Source organism: Martes martes, assembly GCF_963455335.1.
Source record: "Martes martes genome assembly, chromosome: 2".
NCBI classification, from domain to species: domain Eukaryota; kingdom Metazoa; phylum Chordata; class Mammalia; order Carnivora; family Mustelidae; genus Martes; species Martes martes.
In genome coordinates this window covers 6,352,094-6,378,989 of record NC_137889.1, presented here as the reverse complement: position 1 = coordinate 6,378,989, position 26,896 = coordinate 6,352,094, and the positions used below count along the sequence as shown (strand labels likewise).

Genomic DNA, 26,896 nt, shown 5'->3' with positions numbered 1-26,896 from the left:
ACCAATGAGAAACCTGAGGTTAAAAAAACTTGACCTGGTAGCTAGTATGTAGCTGAGCTAGGATTCACACACGGGTGTGTCTGAGTCTCAGAATCTATGTTGGAACAACAACTCCACAATCACAGTCGCTTCAAGAATCACAACTTCTTCCCCCACTTCATCCAACACAAACAAAGCCACTTTATTCAGGGTCTTTTTTTTTAAAATCAGGTTGCTCAAGCAAGAACTACTTGAATCGGAATTACTCAAAATATGATCAAATTCAATGGACTAATTCATGGATTTCACTTTTCTCAGAGTAATTTTGTTTTCATTCCAATGGGCAATGGGTAGCGCAACTATTCAGAGAATAAATCATTTTCTTCCTACACTTGAAGCCACTGAACTCCAACAAAATGCAACCCATGACTCAGACATTTATTTATTTATTATTTATTTTTAGACTAATGGGAACTGCAAGAATTCTTTCTTGGTCTTCCAAGAGCAAATGCCTTTTATGCTTGATCCGGAAAGAATTGAGTTTCGGAATGTGAAATCACTAATTTACCTAACTAAATACTTTTAACCCTCTTTGGGCAGCTGGAACAGTTTAATCTCTAGCTCTCTGCAGTTGCTGTGAAATCACTTTTTCAAAGTTCATTGCTTTAGGCAGTATTTAGGAACAAGCAGATGAGAACTCCAGACAGAGGTAAATAAAATCACTCATAGCAACTAGGGTCATGGTGTCACAGCAAAATTTGTCAAACATTTCATTTTTAATATCCTTTCATTTTAAAAAAGCCTCTTTATTGAGGTCTAAAACACAGGAAGTGTATAAAGTATACAATTCTTAAATCACCAGCTTCGTGAACTTTTAAAACACGAATTTAGTCGTGCAACCAGCTCTGAGATTAAGATATAAAATATTTCCAGCAGGGAAGCCTGGGTGGCTCAGTGGGCTAAAGCCTCTGCCTTTGGCTCAGGTCATGATCCCAGGGTCCTGGGATTGAGTCCCACATCGGGCTCTCTGCTCGGCAGGGAGCCTGCTTCCTCCTCTCTCTCTGCCTGCCTCTCTGCCTACTTGTGATCTCTGTCAAATAAATAAATAAAATCTTAAAAAAAAAAATATTTCCAGGACCCCAGAAATTTCTCTCTTGCTCGTTCCCAGTTAATAACTTCGCCTGCACCACCACTAGCCCCCCACCCCAGCATCTTGCACCCAGAAATCATTATTCTGACTTCGGTCACCATCAGTAAGTTTGGTCTATTCTTGAATATGATATAAATGAGATCTTGTAGTAGGTATTCTTTGGTGTGTGGCTTCTTTTGCTCCGTGATGCCTGTGACAGCATTTAATTTTAGCAGCAACCTATTAAGTTATTTTTTTAAAAGTTAAATTGCAGTACATTAGCACTCAAATCTGTCTCCAAGGAGCAACATTTACAAATCAAAATAATTATTCTATTGTGAGAAAGCAACTGGTAGAAAGTGTTCATTAAAGAATGTTCTCTAGTCCTTTTCAATCTGGTACCATGTAACTGGCCACAAAACATAGCTCAAGTCCTCCTAGTTTGGACAGACCAACAGACTTTATATACAGCGAGTCAGTATGTAGGAACGGTTATTTTACTGCAAAGTATAACTCTATGCCACATCTGCGTCTTCATCTAAATGGATTACTTCTTACACTGAAATTTCATGTAAAAATTACTTTAGGATAAGTTAGTAATCCCATAGAAAGAGTATAGTGCGCTTTTAAACTCCATATGAAGCAGTGGCACCTTCATTTTATGGCCAATTTTGCATATCTATTCTTACTCCACCACTGGAGAGCAAGTGACTCCCCCAATATATGAATGGCATGCTCCTGAAACAAAAGATTGAAATAAAATCCCTCTAAAAATGAATCAGAAACATCATCCCCAGAACTGGTATTTTGTAAAGAGAAGTTTGATACAACATATATTTTGTAGGAGGATACTCTCTTATTTCAGGTCAGAAGGCCCTGGAAGACATAATTAGAAGCTCACTGATTTGTCCAAAGTCATAATCACTATCTGCAGTTCCCAGCTGAGGCTCTGTTCTCGTGGAGTCAAACTGCAGCCATCCCCAGAGCACTGTGTGTGTGGCTTTGGAACAGTTTCCCTGGACGGCAAGCCACAGAAAGAAGTGGAATGTGCTTAGAGCTCTTGTATGGCCTTCCAAAGTGAACAGCAGTCCCACTTAGCTGTCGACATTTCAGAGGTGAACAGTAAATACTTTGAAACATATTTAATATGCTTCTTATCAAATTTCAGATCAAGAAATGAAGATAAACTAAAGTTAGTTTAAAAAAAAAAAAGCCATACTATTCTGTCTTGCCACATAATTTGGGCACTGGAAATTGTTTTGCTTTTGCTGCACTGTTTCTGATTAGAAAAAAATTCTACTGTTGATCAGGTTTTATTTTATTTATTTTTTATTTTTTATTTTTAGATTTTATTTATTTGAGAGAGAGCACCGGAGTGGGGAGGGTCAGAGAGAGAAGCAGACTCCCCACTGAGCAGGGAACTGGATGCGGGACTCCATCCCGGGATTCCAGGATCATGACCTGAGCCAAAGGCAGTTGCTTAGCCAACTGAGCCACCAAGCGCCCTTGATCAGGTTTTAAATAAGTTGTTAACATGCTTAAAAATGTAGTGCAGGTTTAAAAATTAATGTACAGCTTTAAAGATTAACATAGCCTGATTAAACAAATGATTTTTATTCTCTGATGTGAGTTTAAAAAAAAAAAAAGATCACTTTGTTTCTGCCAAGCTCAGGTATAAGTACAATTTCTTAAAATATGTGCACACAGGCCGCTGAATCATGTGAATAAATAGGAAAATACGAAAAATGCATAGCTTTAAACACTTGTGAAAATGAAGACTGAACCAGAAGTCAAATTAGAGGCAATCTAATATTAGACTTGAGAAGAGGTGCACCCTCCCAAATGGCTCAGGAAAGCATGAACTTTAGCTGTTTTAAACTCACAAAATGAAAAAAGCTGCAGCTACAGCATTTGGCAAGTGAGAAGAACACGCTTGCCTAAATATTTCCCAGGACTCTTCCTGCAGCAACTAGTGTTCCGCACGGCCCTCCCCCGCCGCACACAGGGCACCGTCACATTGTTCTCCCAGAAATGTCTAATCAGCGAAGAGAGGATAGAAAAGTATACTGTATCCCTTCATCCTCGTCCACAGCAGAGCGGACAGAAGGATGTCCTGGCAAGAGAATCTGAACAAGTCAGGAGGGGGCTATGGGCCGCACTGGGAAAACCACCACAGGACTATGTTAGCGGACACTGGGTCAGTGGTAGCTCATACACAGAAGGTGGGATACTTTATTGCGAAATGCTCATGCAAATTAGTCCGAGGCACTTTGAGAGTTTTCCAATGTTGCGCCCCCCCCAGTTCTCTCCACCTTTGGGTTTGCCAGCCACAGGAGGTACAGCAGCAGAGCCGGCTGGAGGTCTGCTCTGATGTGCAGGGAACAGCGGGAGGCTCGAGGCCCAGTCCTGAGACTCCCCAAGCTGGCCCATCTGCATTCCCCAATCCCCCGCCCTCCCCTTCTGTGAAAGAAACAACACAGGCTTCCTGCCTTCCTCACGAAGAACTAGCTTGCCTTGAAAGGATCTTCAAGGCAAAAATCATTTAAATTCCTTTAGCCTTTCCCCTCCTTTCTGGGCCATCTAGTACAGTAATTGTGACGGCGTACATTTATTTCATGTCAAAAAGAAAAAAAAGCCTGCTCCAAAGGTGATCACACTCTCTTGTCCCTAGAAATCTCTGCAGGATTTCAGCAAAGCCCCATGAATACAGAAAGAGACAGCAGGAAGGGGGCAGATAAAAGATGGAGACAAGCTTTGGGATGGGACTACTTCATCACAGAATTTACAAAGTAACCCTGTTAATACCTGGTGGAATTCCTTTTTTAGGTGAGCACAGCTACATCAGCCCGGTGCTGAGTGCTGTGGGCCACCAAGGGGTTAATCCTTATTCAGCCGTGAGCTCCCACTGGGGATCCAGGTCCTGGTAGATTCCAGAAATGAGGGAATTCAACAATATGACTGATTTTTCCCCCTCAGCTTTTGACAGTTTATCAAGCCACAGAGGAGTGAAAACGGATGGATAGGTCTAGATATACTTCCATCTCCACACGTGAGCACATATGTGCTTTATACACATGCATCTGTCTATGAATATACACGTTTCAAAGGTACTATCTGCCATAGAAAGACACCAAAATATTTGCTTTGTTTTTTCTCTCATTGCACCCTAGTTTTAGAGATGCAAGAAGACAGTGGTTTCATTAAAAGAATGAAAAGAATCTCCAGTTATACTGTAGCCTAAATGCATCAGTCTCATCCCAGAAGTGAATTTCAAATGCTCCCATTTCTAATAATTGATGTTTCAGTTCACTTTATAAGAAGAGAAGAGCTATATATTCCTTTTCGATCTCTGTCACTACCGTCTCCTACACTGAGAATAAAACATTCCGAGAACTAGAGCAAGGCGAAAGTCCGCAGAACGTCTCCTGCGCAGACCGTATCTGGGAGGTGGAAAGTGAAATTCTGCTCCGTCTCTTGAGCGGCTCCAGCCTCGCCAGGGGCCGGGGTTCTGCGGACCGCGCTCTGGTCTCCGGCATCAGAAGCAGGCAATGTGGGGATGGCTGCTTTCCTGGCAGCCCTCCCTGGCAGCACATCGTGAGCAGGTACAAGGTTCCCACCGTACGGAACTGCCGATGCCAGGGCTCTTGCCCAGGGATCCCCTGTGACTCAGGTCTGGTGGCACTCCGCTGTGGCCTCCTCCTTTGTCACTGCAGACTCCGGTCCAGGCAAGGTGGGTGGGAGGCCCATGCGTGCTGCAGCCTCAGTCTTCTCCTCTGTAAGCCAGGCCAGTAGCACCATCCTGCTGTCTCAGGGAACACCTCCTCCAGCAGTTCTCCCATGCCCTCGGTGGTCAGTATCACAGACGGGGGCTCCCTGCCTGCCCTCCACCCTGGCTGAGGAGGCCAATGCCATCTCTCCAGAGCTCCTGCAAGCGGCCCTCAAGTGTGGGACAGCTGAAGCCCTCCAGGCTATCCTCGCCCAGAGGGCTGGGAGGCTGCCCTCTCTACCACAGGTGGAGGGTTCGGTGCTGAAACGCATTTCCTACAGCTCCTCAGAAGGGTTTGTGGGATTTTTCACTGGTCGCCACCCCAGTGGTGGCCAACCAAGTCCACATGTTTGAACCGGCCTCAGCCTCCCTGCTTCCCTGGCCTGTCTTCCATTGCTCCCTGGGACCACTTCCTAAATAAACTTCCTGCATGCATGCTTTTGTCTCCGGCCCTGGTATGGGGGAAACCCAAGCTGAGGCAGGAGGAGAATCAAGTGAAATTACTATATTAACTAATTAATTAAAAGAGATATATTTAAAATATACAGAAATATTACACAATATATTTATATATTGATATATAAAGAAGTTAATAGGTATAAAATCATTTTGCAATTGCAAATTGCTATTACCACTGTTGCGTTATATAAACATATACATCACCTTGTTGTACCTGCCGCATTTATGTGCTCCCTGCCTCTATAGTATCTGTAAGGTTTTGTGAGCCAGAGCCCTAGTAAATATTCGGATAAATACATATCTACCTTAAAAGCCCTTTAAAAAGCCACACAGATGTAAAACATGACACCTTTTCCCATATGAAAAGTCCAAACTCACTTATGTTACTATATACCAGACTCATATTTAAGCTGACGTATATTTAAAAATGGCTGCTATTGATGCGAGAAAAAAAAAAAAAACAGCCATTTTATCAGTAGGATATGACTGGAATGCTTGAGGGGAGAAAATACACTTTCTCCTTAGATTCTTGAGCCATGGTAAGGGAAACGCACAAAGAGGCAAAGAGATGGAAGTTTATGGGATGAAGATTCCCCCCCCCCCATTAAATAACAAAGAAAGATACGTAGTTACCTTCACAAATAAAAGCTAAGAAATATGGCTTTAGGGAGCATAGATATGCTGGTATTCAAATTTTTTAAACTGTATCAGTCACAGGAGGAGGGGGACAAGCTACTACTTTAGAGAGACACCAACTGGTGCCTGCAACTCTGTTGCCCATCACGGTTTCAAGTTTATAGTCATCAAAAGCACACTTTTCATCTCTTTATGACCAGTAAAATAGGAAGTTATCTAGACACAGTATCAGATAACAAAAGTTGCTCATAAATTATTAATAGAAAAATGCTGAAAAGATAGAGCAGAACAAATTAGTTATAGGACTGGCTGTAGAGAGAAACGACCAAAATTATAGACAGTCAATGGAACGCATGTGGCTTTGGTATGGACTTTTCTAGGCTGGATAAATTCAAATATGGCTTCAATACAAAGAGGCAACAGAAGAACTCTCCAGCTGACAGGGCATTTGAACATTATCTCCGAAGTATGGGCAATGTGTTTGTCTCTCGACTCCTGCAAGTGTTTCCGAGGAGAAAGATGTGCTTGAGTCGTGCAACTCTCAGCCTTTCCCTCTTCATCTCTCCTTAAATGCTGCTGAGTACATAACTGCTTAGGAAGTAAAATCCCTAGATTAAAAATAATAATAATAAAGTTTGTAAGGACCGGGAGGAAAGCCCATTTTGCCACTTTTCTGTCTGAAAACCTCAAAAGATGTTTCCGTTTCTTCATGACAGGGAACCAAGAACATTAGGTCAAAAGACTTCCAAACAGAAAATCCCTGGTTTTAATAATCTTGCCTCCAAGTTTTCAAGCTAATTTTAAGAGCACAAGCTCTGTGTGTTGCTACTAGGGTTTGTGGCTGAAGAAGGGCTACAGAACCTCCGTATCCTGAGCAAACAAGAACATAAATCTGTAGTCATGGGCGACTTAAAAATTAATCAAAGAGGGCACCTGGGTGGCTCAGGGGGTTAAGCCTCTGCCTTCAGCTCAGGTCATGATCTCAGGGTCCTGGGATCGAGCCCCGCATGGGCCCTCTGCTCAGCAGGGAGCCTGCTTCCCCCTCTCTCTCTGCCAGCTTCTCTACTTGCGACCTCTCTCTCTCTCTCTCTGTCAAATAAATAAATAAAATCTTAAAAAAAAATCAATCAAAGAAGTACAAAATGTATTTGGGGGTTATCAAAATGCAACACAACAGTGCGGTGGAGATCTTTGAGGAGGGTGTAGGATGGGATAGGGTATAACCGGAGAAGGGGGAGAGGGACCCAGGTCAAGGGAGATGGCAGACAAAGGCAGGAGGTCTGAAGCAGCCGAAGGGGTCTGGCGCAGCCAGGAGGCAAGGTGCACAGAGGAAGCCAGGCTGGGAGGTTCGAGAGATCAGAAAGAGTATGTGCTGCCAAGCGAGGGGGCCCACACTTTGTCGCACAGGCACAACCACAAGGGAGTAATGGGAGCTGCAGAGAGACCACAACACTCAGGGTGGGGCTGCCAGAGTACAGTCAGGGGCTGCGTGACAATCCAGAAGACGGAAGAAGATGGAAGACACTGGGTGGGAAGAAGGGATCAAGTCAGGAGAGATTACTGAGGCAGGAAAAAAGAAAACCATCCTTTTGGGGGATGTGTGTGCACAAGAGAGAACAGTTACAGTAACTTGTTTCTAAATTACAATGCTAGGGATAAAACGTTTCCAGTGAAACATCTCACAATTTGTTAATTTCGCAAGGAAGTTAGCGCATTCAGAGGACAAAAACTAATTAATTAAAAGGTATCGGCAACAGAGCTTTATTTAAATAGAAAGAATCTCTCAACCAGGACTATATAGTTGGTACAGAACCAATATCAAAATCTTGAGGGTGCAGATAGTTTTCGTACACTATCTATGTTTTCCTTTCCCCAGCCAATTTCAAGATTACTTTCCTTTCGGTCAAAAAAAAAAAAAAAAAAAAATGATGGTAATCTTGGTGAGATGAAAGACAGCAAGGGAAGCATTTTAATGTGTAATTAATCTGCCATAGTTACCTTGCAAACAGACTTATTTTTTCCTGTCAAATTTAATCATCCCAAATGTTGAAGGAGTAATCAAAACCTTCAGGACCTATTTTACATGAATATACAGATATATCTTTATGTACATTAGAATAGTTTACTCTGCTTGAACTTCAATGTGTTGCCAACTTGAAAGGCTATGTTTAGGGTGCACTCTTTAAGCAAATCAAACCAATACTGAGCAACAGCCCAGGCCACTACAATGACAGTGACAGTCCTTAAATGTTCCTTAAATTTGGGTAATTCACTTGAACTCTAAGGAAAGACAAACAGCTTAAGGACTTTCAGTGCTTAGACCAACAACTTAAGAAGGGGGCAAAATGAATGTCTACAATATCCTTTCAAACTGCAATGAGGACTTGGGGGGGGGGGCACTTGGCCTCACAAATCAGAATCACGGCATAATCATCTTCTGATATGAAGGCGATGTCAAACATTCCTGCAAAACATGAGTGTGTGAAGCCACCCGTGTGAAATGAGGAAGAAGCCCATCTCCTCCCTGGGGAGGTTCAAGTATCTTAGAACTGTTTGGAGAACAGCAGCTCAGTGCAGATGGCAAAGACAGACACAGCTGCCCCAGGACAGGGGGAGCATGACACTGCCAACAGGAGCAGAGAACTTCCGCTCACATTCCTCCTTAAACGCAGACTTCCTTATACTAGAATGGAATTGCACTGGACAGATTTCTATATTGCTGGGTTTCAGTCGCAGGTGATAAAAACAAGTGATACTAAAAAGAAATACATTCTGGGGCAATAAACTAGAAAAACGGAAAAGGCAGGAGAAGGGTGGCTTATAGGAACGCCAGTCCTAGTGCAGGCGCCCGAGATCCGGGGTGCCTGGAGTCCAAGGGAAGCATGAGCGGAGGAACAGGAACGTGGGCAGCGCGCAGCCAGCATTAGCTGTGGCTACTGCAGCCGTTCTTGTTGCGGTTTCTTCTGGCACTGGGTGCGTTCTTCTTTGTTGTCAAAGAGTCCTCAACTGTCACAGCACCCATTTCTCTTAAAATCTTAACTTACTTTCACTGCTTCAAGGGTGAGAGCACAAATCTTTCTGAGAATCGACACAAAGATGTCTACTTCTGGATTTTTCTGTTTCTGTTCCACTTTTCTCCCCAAGACCTCAATTAGATACTGGGTCAGTGGCTTATAGCTTTTTACTTTATTTAGTTGTATATACTGTATATAGACATGAGCCACACATATGCCATGTACGTAAGACCGGCACCTGCCCAGACAGCACGTGCATGCATGTATCCGTAACTTGCTTCAGTGTAAGACTGACCACACCATACACCCACCACATACGTGCACTTCCTCCTCCTGAAAAGCTAAAAAACAGTGACTTGAAAATATTTTCTATTCTATTGTTTTTAAGCTTAGAAAAAGTTATGGCAATAAAGTTAAATTTTTTTTACTTTAAAAAATTGGGTATTTTAAAGTTCTTGAGTCTAATTTTAAATGGAAAGTTGACTTTAAAATGTCAGATTATAAATAAGCTGCTCATGTGTCCCGATGGTTGTAACCATATTTGACTCAGTAGTCCTCGAATGTGGCAGGGGAGGACTGAAGGACCCATTTTCTTCATCTAGTTATATGACTTAGAGCGACAAAGGACAGAATCATTTCTATGTAGTTCTTAAGTACCAAAATCAGTAAGAGGATTAAGACCTGTATTTATGCTAGTTTATAAATTATTACTTTATGGTATGGACCTAAACCTAACTCCAGCTTGCATATATCTTTAATAAGTCCAAACTTCCCCGAGTAAGGCTTTCTACATATCATCTCTGCTGGGTGTTGAGAGCGACTAAGGCAACTCTTCTGGATGACTTACACGACTTTAACTTGAACCTCAAAAATTCTATTACTCCCACGGTGATGAGAGGAGTGAAAGAAGAAGTGTGTGCAAAAGTAAGTGTGTGAACGAGAGACAGAGGGAAAGAAAGGAAAAATAACAAAGTTCTGTCTGAGCTCCTATAACTTGTTTAAATCATAAAAGTTAAATTTTAGGGGCGCCTGGGTGGCTCAGTGGGTTAAAGCCTCTGCTTTCGGCTCAGGTCATGATCCCGGGGTCCTGGGATCGAGCCCCGCATCGGGCTTTCTGCTCAGCGGGGAGCCTGCTTCCTCCTCTCTCTCTGCCTGCCTCTCTGCCTACTTGTGATCTCTGTCAAATAAATAAATTAAAAAAAAAAAAAAAAGTTAAATTTTAAAAAGGCGGGGGAGGGGACAAAGACTACATTAAGAAAAGACATAGCTAGTGATCATTAGCTGGTTAATATAGGCTTAACAAGGGTTTCGCTCTTCCGATTTTATGAGGTCTATACCAGAGGTATTTCCCGGACTGCCAAGTAATAGCACATGATTTCATTTTTTACAGTGGTCTACTCCACTTTTGTTCATATGGAGAAGGCGAGACTACAAGAGTTTACAAGACTACAAGAGTTTACAAGAGATCAGAGCTGAAGGAGTTGTCAGGATGACAATATCTGATCTGCCCATTGGCCGGGGAAGAACCAGGGAGTGACCACTGACCCTCAAGATAACCAGCAAGGAGGGAGATGGGAAGCACGAAGGGGCGGGGTAGAGTCTACGGCAAGTTAGAAATGGAGGCAGTAAATCCAGACTTCTAATACCAGCCCTGAGACTGGTATTAGAATACCCAAGACACAGTTTATAAAAATTATACCAACAAAGAAACCCTTGAACTCTAAGGGAGAAACTCCACCCTTCCACTGTATTTTCTCACTTTCATGGGTTGAAGAACAGAATTATTTCACTGTTAAGATTTTAGGAGAGGGGCACCTGGGTGGCTCAGTGGGTTAAGCCTCTGCCTTCAGCTCAGGTCATTATCTCAGGGTCCTGGGATCGAGCCAAGCATCGGGCTCTCTGCTCAGTGGGGAGCCTGCTTCCCACTCTCTCTCTGCCTGCCTCTCTGCCTACTTGTGATTTCTCTCTCTTAAAAAAAAAAAAAAAAAAAAAGATTTTAAGAGAAACGATGTTTGGTGACCGGCTCTGTGAATGGTTTCTGCACAGAGAATTACAAGTTTTAAAGAAAGGCATTATAAGCAGTGTTATACTCATCTTTCAATTATTCAATTTAATTTTAAAAATTTTGAGTTATAACTATGAGAAAAAAATAAAAAGAAAGTTTTCTGTCCTTGTGAACTCATAGTTTGGGTTAAGGAATAGAATCGTGGCTCCTATCATTGGATCACCATGAAAAACAAAGAAGAAAGGAAATTGCATTTTACATATCCAAAGTTATGCACACACACAATGACCATAAATGCATAGCTTAGGTAATCTTTCCGATGTTTCTCCGAGCACTCAGAAACTCTATTCTATACAGGGGACACTGGGCACTCCTAAAGTTAAGCAACATCCTTCCAGTCAAAGAAAAATAAGAGAGTAGGTGTCCACAGCCGAAAGGCCACATGCTCTTTCCCACACACCTGAATGTCCTAAATTTATATTTAGTTGTATGATTTTACTGCCAAAGATATAGGGATCTATACCTATGGCAGTGAAATTAGCTTCTGCACTGTCTTGTGCTGAAGCTAATATTAAAATGGGCCAGCATGCCCACATACCCGGCAAGTGGGCCGATGAAAGTCCTAACGTAGGATTACACATTCGCCTGGTATCTGAAATGAGGGACCTGTGAAAAACACATACATGTTAGGAAAGACTTACTAGGTCTAATGTATGCTGAACAAGGCAAGAGGGAAGTGGGGGGTGGTCCTGCAGAACGTGGACCTGGGGCGGGGGGAGGGTTCTGTAATCCAACAGTGAGCCTTTCCTCATGCTCTACCTTACATAGTCTTCTCAAGTTTCTATTTCAAGAAACCACAAGTCTAGAATGTGGGAGAAATAGTGAGGCTTCTTAACACCAAATCGTCCTTTCCTGCCTAATGAGGCCAGAGCTGCAGCTGGACAGAATACCTGCTGACGGCACACCCACTTCTGCCCACCTCTAAATGGGGGCCCTGCCACCACCTGTGCCAGCCACAGTGTGGGCTTCTGGATGTGGCCATCTCCCACACATGATGTGAACAAGCTGCTGGTTTTAAGTTAACATAAGACCACACTGCATTGTACCACTGGTGATAAAAACATAGTAAGATCAGAGCAAGGCACAGGTCTTCCAACACATCTTTTTTAAAGGAAATGGGCAAGTATTTAGGAATGAGGTTTCTGACCATTTGACTGATGACTGTCTTTCTGACACATGTTCTTTTCTAGCTTGAGAATTACATCCAGGACAACATGAAGAGAGAAATGGTAGAGATGCAACAGAATGCAGTACAGAACCAGACCGCTGTGATGATAGAAATAGGAACAAACCTCCTCAATCAAACAGCAGCGCAAACCCGGAAGCTAACGGACGTTGAAGCACAAGTAAGTCACGGAGCACAACACACGTAATGATCCAGCTAGACTAGTGACTAGCAAGAAATCAGGCTGCATGGTTACCTGATTAAATGGTGGAAAAATGAAGAAAGCTTGAGGGTAGCAGGAAAAAAATTGGTAAGAAAATAAGAATTAAAAAAAAATAAGAATTTGTGGTACATAAGGATTTAAAATGCGTAAATACATTTTCATCTTTTTTTTTCTCTTAAAGACTTATTTATGTATTTTAGAGAGTGGGGCGGCAGGGGGAGGGGCAGAAGGAGAGGGAGAGAGAATCCCAAGCAGACTCCCCACTGAGCGTGAAGCCAGACAGGGGGCTCGATCCCACAACCTTGAGATCATGACCTGAGCCGAAATCAAGAGTCGGACGCTCAACTGACTGAGCCACCCACATGTCCCCATTTTCACCTTGAGGTTAAATTAATTTTCCTACTAACGCAATGTGGATCATTTCATACAATGCATGCTGGACAACTGCAAAACAAATGCTCCCCTGCCTCGCTGGGTCCCTTTTGGACTCTGGGTTAAGTCCTTACCTTGTTTCGTGCATTTGAGAAATGAAAGGCACTGAAAAGGAGTGCAAGACATTTTGTTCTTCAATCTAACTTTTAAGGTAAAGCCAGATCTCAAAGAAGTACGAAAACAGTTTGTGGTATGAGTTCATAGACAAAGCCGCAGCAGCTGTGGCACAGAGGGCTTACCCATCCCCCCATGGCTCGTGTCCTGCCATCAGCCGGCTGAGTGAGTCTGAGCAAGGCACTCAGCTCCTGGGGGCCTCGGTGGGTTTAACTGTAAAGTGAGGGCTAGGTCTTACAGCTGGCTGCTAAGTGCCCTTTTAGCTTTCAGATCTTACGAGCTCCTGATTAACAGCAGGAGGAGACAGGAATATGAAAATAACAAAAGAACACCACCAAGACACTAAGCATCAAAACATTGAAACAAAATTCACTGTGTCATGCCAAATGACACACAACGTGTGACTGAGTAAGAATAGTTTGGGGTGATGGGGGCACCTGGGTGACTCAGTCGGTTGAGCATGTGACTTCGTCTCAGGTCATGATCTCTGGGTCCTGGGACCAAGCCCTGCCTTGGGATGGGGGTGGGGTGTCCCTGCTAAGCAGGGAGTCTGCTTTCCCCTCTCCCTCTGCTCCTCCCTCCACTCATGCTCTCTAAGTCTCTCTCAAATAAATAAGTAAAATCTTAAAAAAAAAAAAAAAAAAGAAAGAAAGAAAGAAGGAATAGTCTAGGTGTGGGGAAAAAAGGACTGTTGGTGGAATCTAGTAAGAGGCTCTCAGTTCAAGTCTCTTCATTGCTGAACCTACTTTCTGGTTCCTAACCCTGGATTCTTTATAGGCTTATGAAGTTAGTACCTTCCTGCTCTGAGTTGTAAGCAATGTTTTAAAAAAAAAGAGGGAGAGAGAAAGAGAGAGAGAGAATGTTTAATAGTAAATAATTTCTATGATGTATTACTCCTATATGCTACTTCAGCCAAAAGAAATGCCAGACATCAGCAGAAGGGGATATGAGGTAAGAGAAATGATAAGCCTCCCAACTGGAATAAGGTCACGTCTAGAACGGTACAGTTGTCCTTTCATTGTCCCCTACGAACTGTTGGATAAAGTAGGGAAAACAGTAGGAAAGTGGTTGGAGAATAAAAGATTTTTATCTGAGGACAGAATAAGAAGTTACTTCTTTACCAAATCTTTCCACAACATTAGAACAATGTAGGGAAAATGTAACTACACTATACAATGGATCACAAAGTATGAAAACTGTAATCCCAAGAGGTGATAAAAGCTAAAAATGAAAAGATAAAAATTTTAAAGGAAATGTATCAATATATCCATATTCAATTATTAAAATAAGTTAATAATGTTTAAATCATACCCCCCACCTTTTGATAGCAAAACTAGTGGGAAATCAACCTCATCCAAAAAAATGTCCCAGGAGTATAACATTTCTTATATTTTCAGACAATGGTAATCAAGGGTAAGACATGAAGCAATGCTATAACCTTTACTACATCCTGTGTAAGGCAGGCTTTCTAGCTTTCATTGAGCTTTGGCTGGGTCACATGATTTTTTAAAAATCTATTGTGAAACTAGATATCATATGATCTGTGTTAACAGGAAAATTGGAGGGTGACTGGAAAGAAAACAGCCTATTATGTCCAGCTAAACACATTAAAATGGCTGAACCGAAGCAAGGACATCAAGGGACCAAATTAGGCACCAAATATACTGTAGGCACTACTTAGCAATTACTGTGCGAAATGGGTTTAAATCCAAACATAAAATCTTCTCATTAGAAGATTCCTGTAGCCTGTCAGAGTGAGAGGCTATTCCAATGGACAATGAGGGATGGGTAGAGGTCCAAGATCTTAAAGACCACAGACAAGCACCTGATGTGGATAATTTAGACAGTCACCTACTGCTGGAGGCCTTGGGGAAGGGATAAAAAACAGCACCACTGATCCCGGGTCAGTCAGGAGCTATATGACATCCTCCCCAGCTCTGGCCCATTGTGCTCATTTTATAGCTCTTAGGAGTTGAATAAAGGACCCCGGTTTCCAGTTCCTTTTACAATGACCAACATAGAGTATTTGGGCCCAAAGAAGATATAAGCCAAATCTATCATCCGGGTATTAACATTAAAACCCAACCTTTCTGCAGGCCAATGCCTTCACTCATTCATAAGACCGTTCATGGTATGAACTCATCCTGCTTTGACTAAGGACAGGACTATCCCTACAGCTGCCCAGTGGGACCTGGCCAAGCCTTTTATGAATGACAGACCCTGAACAAACAATGGTTCTTTCAAGGACCCTTATTCCTGGGCAACAATTCTGCCTTACACTTACACGTGATGTCACATCCTGAATAACCATGACCCAGAGGATGTGAGTAACAGCCTCTTCCTGCTAGAAGGCAGCCAAACGGCAAAGAATTCAACCTCAGATCTGTTAGAACACAATGGGAACAGCGATATTGCATATGGCGTATGCAGAGAGGCCTGCGGAGCAAGACTGAGCTCCCACTTCACAGCGATGTATTATTGTTTCCTAATTGGTTAATATGATTTTTATAACAGAGAGAGAGAAAGAGATGGAGAACAAAAAAATAAAAGGCTGAACAAGTGAATAAAACTAGGAAATGCCGGGCTAAAAATGAGCTATGGTTTTATAGAATGGAAGCATGTGACTTCTAATCATGTCGCCTCCTGATAAATAAGAGAACAGCATTTGGTTTTGAGTGGAAGCAAAACCTTTTTCATTTATCAACAACTTCTGATGTATTAAATATGACCATTTTACACTCCCACTTATATCGCTGTGTGAAAAGAAATGCTAAAATATGGCAGAACAAGAGTAACAGCATTATATTATTTGACACAAATACCACTGTCCGGAACTATTAAAACACTTTCTAAAAAAAGACAAGCTGAAAAAAAAAATATTCTGATGCAATCCAGGACTTCAAGCCTTTTCTGAAAATGGAGAATATGCCAAAATTAGATACTTGGGGTAAATTTAAAAAAATGCTTTAGTTATGTTTTCCTATAATTTAGCTGACTTAATTAAAAGGAAGTTATATGTAACTTTAAACATGACAAAGAGGAATTTTATTTTGTTACATTTAGGTATTAAATCAGACAACAAGACTTGAACTTCAGCTTCTGGAACATTCCCTTTCCACCAACAAATTGGAAAAACAGATTTTGGATCAGACCAGTGAAATAAACAAATTGCAAGATAAGAACAGGTAATAAAAACACAAAAAATTACAATTCAGAATTGCACACTTTCTAGATCTAAAAGCCTATTTCATGTGACTATTAATTATAAGCATGGCTTCCCAAATCACGACAAAATGACAGATTTCTTAATGTGTAGTGTCAGGATCCAACACCTCGTAAGGGAAAGGAAGGGAGAGGGTCTGGGAGGAAATATGGAGGTTACCATGCCTTCTAATCCAGTCTTCAATTTTTTCATTCTCCAACCCCTTAAAGATTCTCTTCCAATGATTCCCCAAATTCTGCCTCAAAACTGCTCAATTTAATCTGTGACAAAATACTGCCAGTGTCATGGAGTAAAAGTAACACTGGCCTAGGCATTTTATTTTATTTTATTTTTAATTTTTTTTAATTTATTTATTTGTTAGAGAGAGCGAGCGAGTGAGCACAGGCAGACAGAGTGGTAGGCAGAGGCAGAGGGAGAAGCAGGCTCCCCGCCGAGCAAGGAGCCCAATGTGGGACTCGATCCCGGGACACTGGGATCATGACCTGAGCCGAAGGCAGCTGCCTAACCAACTGAGCCACCCAGGCGTCCCTGGCCTAGGCATTTTAATAGTTCCTTTGCCTCTGGGAACTTCGTTGTTCCCAATGCAGAATGAGCCACAGCTGGAAAATTACATTTAAACTATAAACAGTACACATTTCATGATACAATTGTTACTCCTAAAATATATGATAAAGTAAAAACAGAAGTTAATAATAAATATAATATTGATATTTAAACAAGATCTAGAAAAATCCCAAGAAAACCATACAAAAACAAACTTGGGATGATCAGTGGGGATGGTTTTCAAAGGTTTATTGCAGTCAGGGGCATATAAGGATAATTGTATTTATTAACCTGTTTCTAACCAAGACATGGCTACACGACAGGGAGAATGGCCAGACAACAAGGTACTCTATTTCACAGCTACTGAATTTCAATTTCCTAATTCCTTATTCTTAACCAAAAATGATGATGAACTTAATGTCTTATAATCATTCTTTCCTATTAATCAGGAACTCAGCTGAAATAATTCTTTCTGTTCTTTTAATTTTATTTATTTATTTGACAGAGAGATCACAAGTAGGCAGAGAGGCAGGCAGAGAGAGAAGGGAGGAAGCAGGCTCCCTGCTGAGCAGAGAGCCTGATGCGGGGCTCGATCCCAAGACGCTGGGATCATGACCTGAGCCGAAGGCAGCGGCTTTAACCCACTGAGCCACCCAGGTGCCCCTCTTTCTGTTCTTTGAGTAACAAGTTTAACTCATTACTGATTTCGGGTCTTGAAGAGCAAATGGACTTTTAATATTTTTGCAAATAGTTTGTTGAATTCAAATATTTTTCTTCAGTCTTTCCACTTTTTTCCTTCGGCAAAGTAATAAATAAAAATTTGAGACCAACAATTGAGATATAACAATCTCTCCAATTTCATTTTCTTAAAATGGTCTTATTTAATAATGTTCTCTTATTTAATGATGTTGCAGTAATGGGAAGCCACGGGAGCTGAACGATTCCTCTAGCTGCCTGCCAGGACAATACTGTCCGAGCTATGTCCAGTTTGTTGAATGCAGCCTGGTCTTGAGCACTGCCCCCTCCTTAAGTTTCTACTTCTGTATGCTAAAACACTAATATCATCAGTTAAGTATGTCAGTTATGTCACCCGAGTATTGCCTTTGTAAATATTTGCCAAATCATACTGCCTTTTGCCTAGAGAAAGGCAAATCTGATTCCCGAGTTCGGACACACTGTTTAACGTTTCCGCTTACTGCAAGTAAACTGTTACCCGCACCTGGGACTGCTTGGAAAGACAATCAACAACTTTCCTTACATCTTTTGATCATCCGTGATCTGGTAAAATGTCCATGTATGTTAGAGCTTTACGATGTATAAAACAGTAATTCCCACCAGCCCGTAGCTTGCTGTGTTTTCTGATTATTCTTGCATACGGGATCCTTCACATTCTTTTTCGCTTGAATCTTTCACATTTTCCACCAGTTTAATCAACATTGACCAATAATGCACTTTTCCGATACTTTGAGCCTACTTTTATATGACACTAAATTTAAACAACACATTTCCTCCATAAAAGCACCTTGTCAAACATACCTAATAAACTATTGTTTTAGTTTGCAATCCGCAACTTGGATGGCAAACACCTCACTCAGAGTGGAGTTGTACATGGACCATTTTGGAATGGCCCACCAAAGCACAGACCCTGAGAGGGAGAGCTTGCTATCAGCAGACTCGTCACAGAAACCATGACTGCAGGAAGAGTAATCCCCTTAGCAGCTGCAGAAATCGTCATCTCTCGTAGCACAAATATGAAACGAAGGGACAATAATAAGGTCTCTATTAATCAGTGTAAGTCAATAAAAATAAGAAAACCACACAGATGATTTTCCATCTTTCAGTGACTTTGGCATGCTGTGTTTTGAGGTGTCTTCTATTTTGACTAGCCTAGAATCTCATTTGCAAGAACATCATTGTAAATATCTGTGGATGTTTTGTACATGTATCAAGCCATAGCTTTCAATTACTTTCAGCATTTCCCCCAAATACTGTCCAACTCTTTTCATTACTGAATAGTTTCAAATGAAGTCAAAGTACTCATTAGGGTCAGTGTTTCTCTGAAAATTGCTACTATCCAATTGTTAGGTTCACCAGCCGAAAGTGAAAATTACAATGTGGTTTTCATCTTATCATTCTTTCTTTTTCTTCTAAAAATAAATGATTCAACTTATTTTTTCAAACTTTTCAAATTTTCCAAATTTTCAAATTTTTCAAATTATACCAGTTCCAGAAACTGTGATTACTGTTGCCGTGATTACTGTTACTGAAAAGGGCTGCCACTGATACTGTCCCTTTCTGAGGAAGCTTTGGTATTTCTGCCCATGCAGGATACTTTTCCCATATTTCTCATCTATGAGAGCTATGTTAATGGAAAGATAAGCTATGCCTAAGTCCAACTTCTATGCTGAGGATCGAATTGATTCTCCTTCATCAGAAAATCAAATACTGCGCTCAAGTGTGAGCTGTCAAACAACGTGCGCATGCCCCATGCTGCTCCACCTCCTTTCTCCCACCCCCCATCACCCTCGGCCATGGCCTTTGTGGCAATGTACCAAGTCCTTGCTATGAATTCACACTCTATTTTCATCTACTTTATCCTAGTTAACATTATCCTATTTAACGTTCTCTCATTTAAAAAAATGTTGATTGTCACTTATTGCATGGATTTCCCAAACCAGTAATGGGTCCCAATCCGCATTTTGCAAAATACAATCTGGGACTCCTTGCTGCTTTACTGTGCTTCTGTAACTCATTACACATTTCCGGTCTCAGAGCCCATGTGATTTGGGGTGATCTGATGCTGACCTAAACTCTCTAATCCATGCTTGTATTTAACCTTAACATTAACTATTTTAGATCAAGATGCAATTGCCCTCTGGAGCTATAGTGGTATAGGTTTTGGAGAAAGAAACTTTTTTTTTTTTTTTTTTTTTAATAAATATCCACCCTGGAGTGTTCATACTCTGGACCATGGGATTGTCCCATCTTTCTTTTATGCCTCCTCATGGAATATTAAAGACAACAAAAGACAGCTGTTTAAGAAATCTCAGCAATGTCATTTTGAAGGCAGCATAGATTAGTGACTTAAAAATGCCCCATTTATTTCATGTTAATTATCTAGGTCAAGTGTCACAGGAGTACTTCCAAAACATATTGCCTGAATGCTGATGGTACTAGAAGGGATTTTAGGGCAAAAAGGGAAAAGCTTTATGCATTTATTTTCAGGTTAACTTCTGCTTACAGCAAGTCATTTTGGTTTTTAAATTAATAAAAAGTATATACAATTTAAAAATAAGCTAATATCAAGAAAAATAATAAGAAACAACAGTTAAAATAAATATAACACTTATGAAAGTGGAGTGCAAATAAGTATTACAGTAAGTGATCATTTTTTTACTTGGTACAGACTAAATACTTGCTGTCGTACACTGATCTTCAATGATCTAGGCTGGGATAAATTTAAGAGCTGCAACTGAGTTTCTAACCATGATTATTAAAACAGATTGTTAATGTTATAGGTAAGACCTACCATGGGTAGCCAGTTTCTTGGCTGACTAATGTTGCTTGCAGGGTTAAAGACTCAGAAAATGTGACTTTCTCCCAAAAGACATAGTAGACTTAAAGATTATTGGAACTAGAAGGGACCTCAGAGATCATCATCTAGTCTACTGCATCTGTTTTCGGTATTTATTTCTATAGATGGAGAGTCACTTAGGTAGACATGCACCTAGACACAGAGTAGGGACAACCACGTAACACAGGGAGTCATGCACAGACGTGAAGCTCTCAGCCTGCACTTTCCAAACTCACTGTTCCACCTGTCCACGCGTGCTCCCAACATCAAGGTTGCCTTCTCAGTGAATAATTCTATAGCCCCCTACACCAAAACCATGGTCTTCAAATGCATGCCAGTGATAACTTCTAATTATGGACATTAGATTTTTACCAGGGTATTTTATCCTCATATCTATGTCACACTTATTTATGCAATGTTCTTGGCAAGTTTGAGAGCTTCTTCAGGGCTGCAGCAACACTTTCACTCTGTGAAGACAGAGCGTCTTGGGGAAGCAGAAATTCAATAAACATAAAAGATGATATAAGAATTATGAAACTGACTTGATGTCCATAAAGCAATCACTAAAATAACCATTATTTCCTTTTATAAGTTTCTTAGAAAAGAAAGTACTAGACATGGAAGACAAGCATATAGTTCAACTACGGTCAATAAAAGAAGAGAAAGATCAGCTCCAGGTGTTAGTATCCAAGCAAAATTCCATCATTGAAGAACTAGAAAAACAACTGGTGACCGCCACAGTGAATAATTCCGTTCTCCAGAAGCAGCAACACGATCTGATGGAGACAGTTCATAATTTATTGACTATGATATCAACGTCAAACTGTAAGTCAAGTTTACATATCATTTTTCCTTCAGTTTTAATTGCCATTATTTTGTAAGTGATAGCCCCAAAATTCCAAAAAGTCCTCATCTTTCAGAAAAGGACTATTTCTCTTACAGTTTCCTATGAAAGCTTTACAGAGGCTCATCACAGAACCAATTAAAAAAGGAAGAAGTAATTTCACTCCAGGTTATTTACCTAAAGAATACAAAATCACTAATCCGAAAAGATATGTGTACCCCGGGTTTACTGCAGCATTATTTACGTAGCCAAATTATGAAAGCTGCCCAAGTGTCCACAGGTAGATGAATAAAGAAGAAGTGAATTACATATATATTATGGAATATTTTTCAGCCATAAAAAAGAGGAAAATCTTGCCTTTCGTGACAACATGGATGGAACTACAGAGTGTTATGCTAAGTGAAATAAGCCAAAGGCAAAGAAGCCAAATAAGCCAATAAGACAAAGACAAATACCATATGATTTCAGTCATATGTGGGGATTTAAGAAACAAAACAAATAAAGAAAAAAGCAGGGGGGGGCAGATTCTTAACTAGAGAGAACAAACAGATGGTCACCAGAGGGGACGTGGGTAAGGGGACCAGGAAAAGAGGAGATGGGGAGTAAGAATACACTTGATGTGGCAAGCACTGAGTGATGTACAGAGCTGTTGAATCACTGTATTGTACACCCGAAACTATTATAACACTGTATGTTAACTGTACTGAAATTTAAATTTTTTTAAATGCTGTTCAGGGAGATAAAACAGAAAGAAGGAAGAAGGGGAGGATAGAAGGAATATATATTTACACTAATTAGTTATTGTGAGGCAAAACACCCCACATGTGCTTCCTGGGCTCAAAGAGCCTACTTTCTGTTCGTTCCATCGCTATCTAGATGTATGAGGCTGGGTAAGTTGCAAATCCACCGAGGACTTGATTTTTTTAAGTGGGAAAAACAAATCTACACCCAGAGGACTGTTGTGAAGACTGACTTAATACTCACGGTGACTGGCATAAAACTGGCACTCAAGAAATGCCAGCCCCCTTCCCTCAGCCCACCCTTAGATACATTTCACCTACTTTATTATTGTTTTACTTTCACTTTTTTTTTTTTTTTTTTTTTGGATTTTGGAGGGAAAAATGGAAGCATCTTCGTCACTAATTGGAAATGGGATCTACCATTTGTGTGGCATTGTCATTTTAAGGTTTTTTTTTTTTCTTAAACAAATTGGGTCTAGTTCTTACTATGGTTTATTTCCCGACATCCTCTAAACTTGGATTCTTTTGACGCAGATACATTTTGCATATGAATCATGTGAAGATAGTCTTAGCTTCATAAGAAATATGTTCTCACATCGTCCTCAAGTCATGCGGTTATCCCAGTACTTTTTTATACTCACAGAAAAGGAAAAGACAATCATCTGACATCTGGTGGGAGCAAGATAATGTGAGGTGTTGGCTCTGATGAGCCAAAGTAGAGAAAATCACGAAGCTCCCATCCTGGCAGAAAAGAGGAACAGAGGAGAGAGTGTAGTAGACGCGGCTTTCCTTTCCCCATGCGCTTCTAGCTGATGTGAAGGTAGAACCCCTATCTGCCTGTGACGCCTGCCCTCACGTCTAACGCATGCACCTGTGCTCCGGTGGATTCCTAGAATAGATAGATAGATCTGCAGGAACACACATGCATATGCACACGCACACACACACACACACCCTTTTTTTATGGCAAAAAGGATTGGGAAATCTAAATTTTGAGAGCAGAGTAAAAATTTGAAAGAATTTCATAATCCTAGAAATTTTTAGACTTAGAGTAAGAATTTCAAAGATATGGATAAATAATGGTAGCCCCCTCTTGAATACAAAGTATAATGGGACAGTTGCTTAAAATCCAAAGAATACTCTTACTATCGTTATCCAATAGTCTAAAGAACTGTATCGAGACTTACCCTCAGGTATTTACCTTTTTTGAAAAAAGGAGAAAACAGAAAAACGAAAAAAAGGAGAAAACATACATCCACAGCCTGGCTAGGATAATGGCTAATGGGACATGCTACGCAGCCACTGTAGAGGGGACACTATTTTTAGGTACATTCTTATTTTATTCTTTTGCAATAACTTTAAGAGATTCTAGTCAAGACAGAAGATTTTTTTTTTAAGGTAATTGTTTACTATAGTTAATTGCAAAGTATTTGCATTCCAGGTTGATGACAAAAAAGAAGGAAGTATGGATTATTGGTGATATTCTTTGAGAATTAACGCAGAACAGGGAGAAGGAGTGATTTTTTTGGAAAGGATAAAAACTGGTGTGTCTTTTCTACTTATTATAAGAATTCAAATGTAATAAAACTTGAGTGCATCTCGAAATAATAAACTTTTATCGGTTCATGAACTCCTGTTAAATGCTTTCCTATTTTTTTTTTAAAGCAGCCAAGAACTCCTTCGATGTTAAGGAAGAGCAAGTCATTTTCAGAGACTGTGCGGAAGTGTTCAAGTCAGGACTGACAGCCAACGGCATCTACACACTCACATTCCCTAATTCCACAGAGGAGATCAAGGTGCGGTGTTTGTCTTCTGGTTCCAAGTACCTGGCTGTAAACAGGTTATTTTAGAATAGAAGCTGGGGACCCACATAACGCAGTTCACACACCCAGACCTTTCCCAACATCATGCAAAGCAAAGCACCAAACATTCACTGAGCATCTGCCTCACATGAAACACCTGCCAAGGGCTCCACGTCCAGTCACTGCACACATGTCCCGACCGGGGATGTCAATGACGTAGAAATCTCTTTGTCATCATGAGAAGATACATCTATCTCATATTCTCCTTGCATTTGACTTAATCATCGTTCTGTCAGTTGTTTCCCTTCTGGTGTCAGGCTCATTTCATTGCTTTTCAAGAAAATATCCTCCGGACACTAGAGTTCGAATAACCAAATAGTTTGTCCTATTGTGCTTTCAAGTAGCATTGGTAGTCCATCAAAAAGAAGTCTCATTTAGCTCACAGCTACAACAGCCGCAGAAAGCTTTCCTGTGACACAACCGAGGTACCTCGGTTTGCAGAAGTTTACTAAAATTAATGTTTTTTACTGCTTTGTCGATGATGTCCCAAAGTGATTTTGACTTTTTTCCCAGTTGCGAGGGTGTGACTGGAGTACACAGTGACTCAGACATAGGGTGTGCTGCTCCCTTCATTCATTCTGGGATGCTGACGTCCCCACCAGCACTAGTGTCCCATCAGTACGAACGCTGTCACAGCATCGAACACCAAAAATGTCTCATGTCATTACGGAAACAATGTCAGCCTTGTGCACTGGCAGCAAGGGTCTCAGGGACCCCCGGAAGTACACAGGCTACACCATGAGGATTGCTGGGGTTGGTTATTCTTACCCCATTTAACATTGGCTATAAGACTTAAAACACACCATCAAAGAGAGTGGTTCCTTTTCTTCTACAAAATTAGTACATAGCTTAACTCAATTTTTCTTAGTTATCCTGGATTAATCAGTGAGCATGGCTCCTGCTGTCGCTCTGGGAGACACTGAGCTTTAGATGGGAGGTTGGGGAGAAAACTAAAAAAGCCCAGGGAATATTTCAGTGTGGCTTCTCAGAGAGGTCCGATAAGGTGAAATATTACAGGAGACTCGGTATGAATTGTTACATAATTATCAGATGACTATATATATTAAATGCTTATAAATATGTCTGCATTTTGTTGTAGCTTCTACAAGTTGAACCAATGTAAACACTTAGAGAAAAAGCCATTGATATTGTAAAAAGATGGGAATTTTAGAGGTTCCTGGAACCATTATCTCTTTGAACTTAGTATTATCCTCAGTAGTTAAAATGCTAATAAGAAAAAAACACTTTCAAAAATCTAAGCAGTAAGGGTTTAAGTACATAGAATTTGAAACAGTAACATAGACTTTGATTATGAATTTAAAAGATAAATATTGTGCTATTCAAGATAATGCTTTCCAAAGAAAATCTTTCTAATTCATTCATGCTGCTTTAAATCAACCTTGGAAATCAGTTAATGTCCCCAGTGCTCTAGAAGCAGTGCATTAGCGGGGGCAGGGAGGAATTATATATACACTTATTGCCTGCTGCAGATGAGAAAGTAATGAACAAATCCTGTAGGAAGGCTCTCAATCCCCTTTGCAATCTGGTTTTCATAACAATCCTCTGTATACTACTGTCTGTCACCAGATGTTGGTCTCTTCTTGGCCTAGAGCAATGGGGACAGGAGTGGCAGCAGCAGGAGGGCAGAGGATATCTGTGCAATGTGCATGTTTTGCAAATCCAGAGGGCAACTGCTGATTACACGGCACCAACCCACTGCTCTGTAAATGTTTTCCTGACTCAGTGCAGTGCTCCCCTCCCAGAGCACTATGTCAGCCCGATGGTCTCACTGAAATGTTCTCCAGCAAGTTGAAAACATATAGTACTGGGAAATGACGGGAGTCTCAGGTCATGGTTGGAAACATCAGGATTTATATTTCTTTTAAACATTCGCAGTAAAAACAACTCATCGACACAGCAGGAAACAACAATCTTACCAAACCTCAAGTTTCTCATCTCTAAAATAAATGGTCCAGATTAAGTGACTTCTAGATTCCCTTCCAGACTTAAGACTCCGTAATTCACAATCTGATCGAGGAAGAGAAAGTCTGAGAGACTGGAGTTTAAATTCTGGCTCTGCCAATCTGTGCCTCTGAGCACGTCATTTACCCTGTGTGAGGCCTGTTTCCTAATCTGTAATGTGAGGAAGTAACTGTAGTCGTACAGTGATTTTGAGGTGACAATGCACATACAGCACACAGGAGAGGACTTAGTACTTAACCATCTATTTGAGAAAACGAAATTGTTTACCATTTCGACTGCCCCCAAAGTCAAAGGAGACAACTTCTCTGCATTTTGCCCTGTTTCACCCAATTCAGGAAAAGAATGTTCAACAGATCTTTGGGCCAACCTTTTCCAAAAGAGCCTACATATTTCCATTTGTTTTTGAAAAATTCATTAGGCTTCTGCAAAAGATAAAAACTGCATCAAAGACCGGTGAGTTTGTTTTTGCTGGTCAGAGACATAATAATGTCCTTCCCCAAATTTCACAGGGTGCCTGTCTCCTAGTGTTCATCTGTGTGATTACTATTTCATCAGTCATTCACCATGGCCTCAGAGCTGAAGACTGACATTTAAATCAGACACTACGCACTGAAAGGCGTCCAGTTTTAGAGCAAGATAGCAGGTCCCTGAACCACGCAATAGTGTGCTAACAAAAGTACTAATGCCCTCAGGTTTGTGGTAGCTGGAGCGGTGAGGTCTTGGGCATTCTCTGAGGAAGTCTGCTTTCCTGATGGAGAGATAATCCATTTCATCGTTTGCACTCAGTGCCCTCTGGCTCTGTGGACAACTCTCTTTGAACACTATCTTCCTCTGAAAGCTTCACGACTCAGTTGACCATGATACTTCAGTTTCTATGAACTCTTTGTTCTTTTTTTTCTTTTTAATCGGAACAAAGAGATATTAAGGGAATGTTCTAATCATCTCATCGTTGTCCCTGGTGGAGTTAGAGAATGGTACGGCTCAACCCATTTCCACACCATTATAAATGCGTGTTGAACCCATTTCAACCCAAATTCCTTAGTCAGTTTGGGCTCTGATTTTTAAACAAAGACAAACTTCTTCTCTGATTTAAGTATCTGTGACTTTATAACACTGATTTTGAATCGAATATTCTTGGAACAAGG

At 40.9% G+C, this 26,896-nt stretch overlaps 2 protein-coding genes across 3 annotated transcripts in view; one reads left to right on the top strand and one right to left on the bottom strand.

Moving 5' to 3' along the window:
- MCPH1 (microcephalin 1) overlaps positions 1-26,896 on the bottom strand; it is a 248,444-nt gene that overhangs the window by 92,173 nt on the left and 129,375 nt on the right. The gene's annotated exons all lie outside the window — the stretch shown is intronic.
- Positions 1-26,896, top strand: part of ANGPT2 (angiopoietin 2) — a 55,572-nt gene that overhangs the window by 16,941 nt on the left and 11,735 nt on the right. Inside the window, exons 2-5 of one of the 2 annotated variants that reach the window (XM_080796598.1) lie at positions 12,239-12,394; positions 16,046-16,167; positions 20,915-21,147; positions 23,572-23,702. In XM_080796598.1, coding sequence (XP_080652724.1) covers positions 12,239-12,394; positions 16,046-16,167; positions 20,915-21,147; positions 23,572-23,702 — 642 coding nt within the window. The remainder of the gene's footprint in view (positions 1-12,238; positions 12,395-16,045; positions 16,168-20,914; positions 21,148-23,571; positions 23,703-26,896) is intronic. The other variant, XM_080796599.1, reaches the window with a different exon arrangement.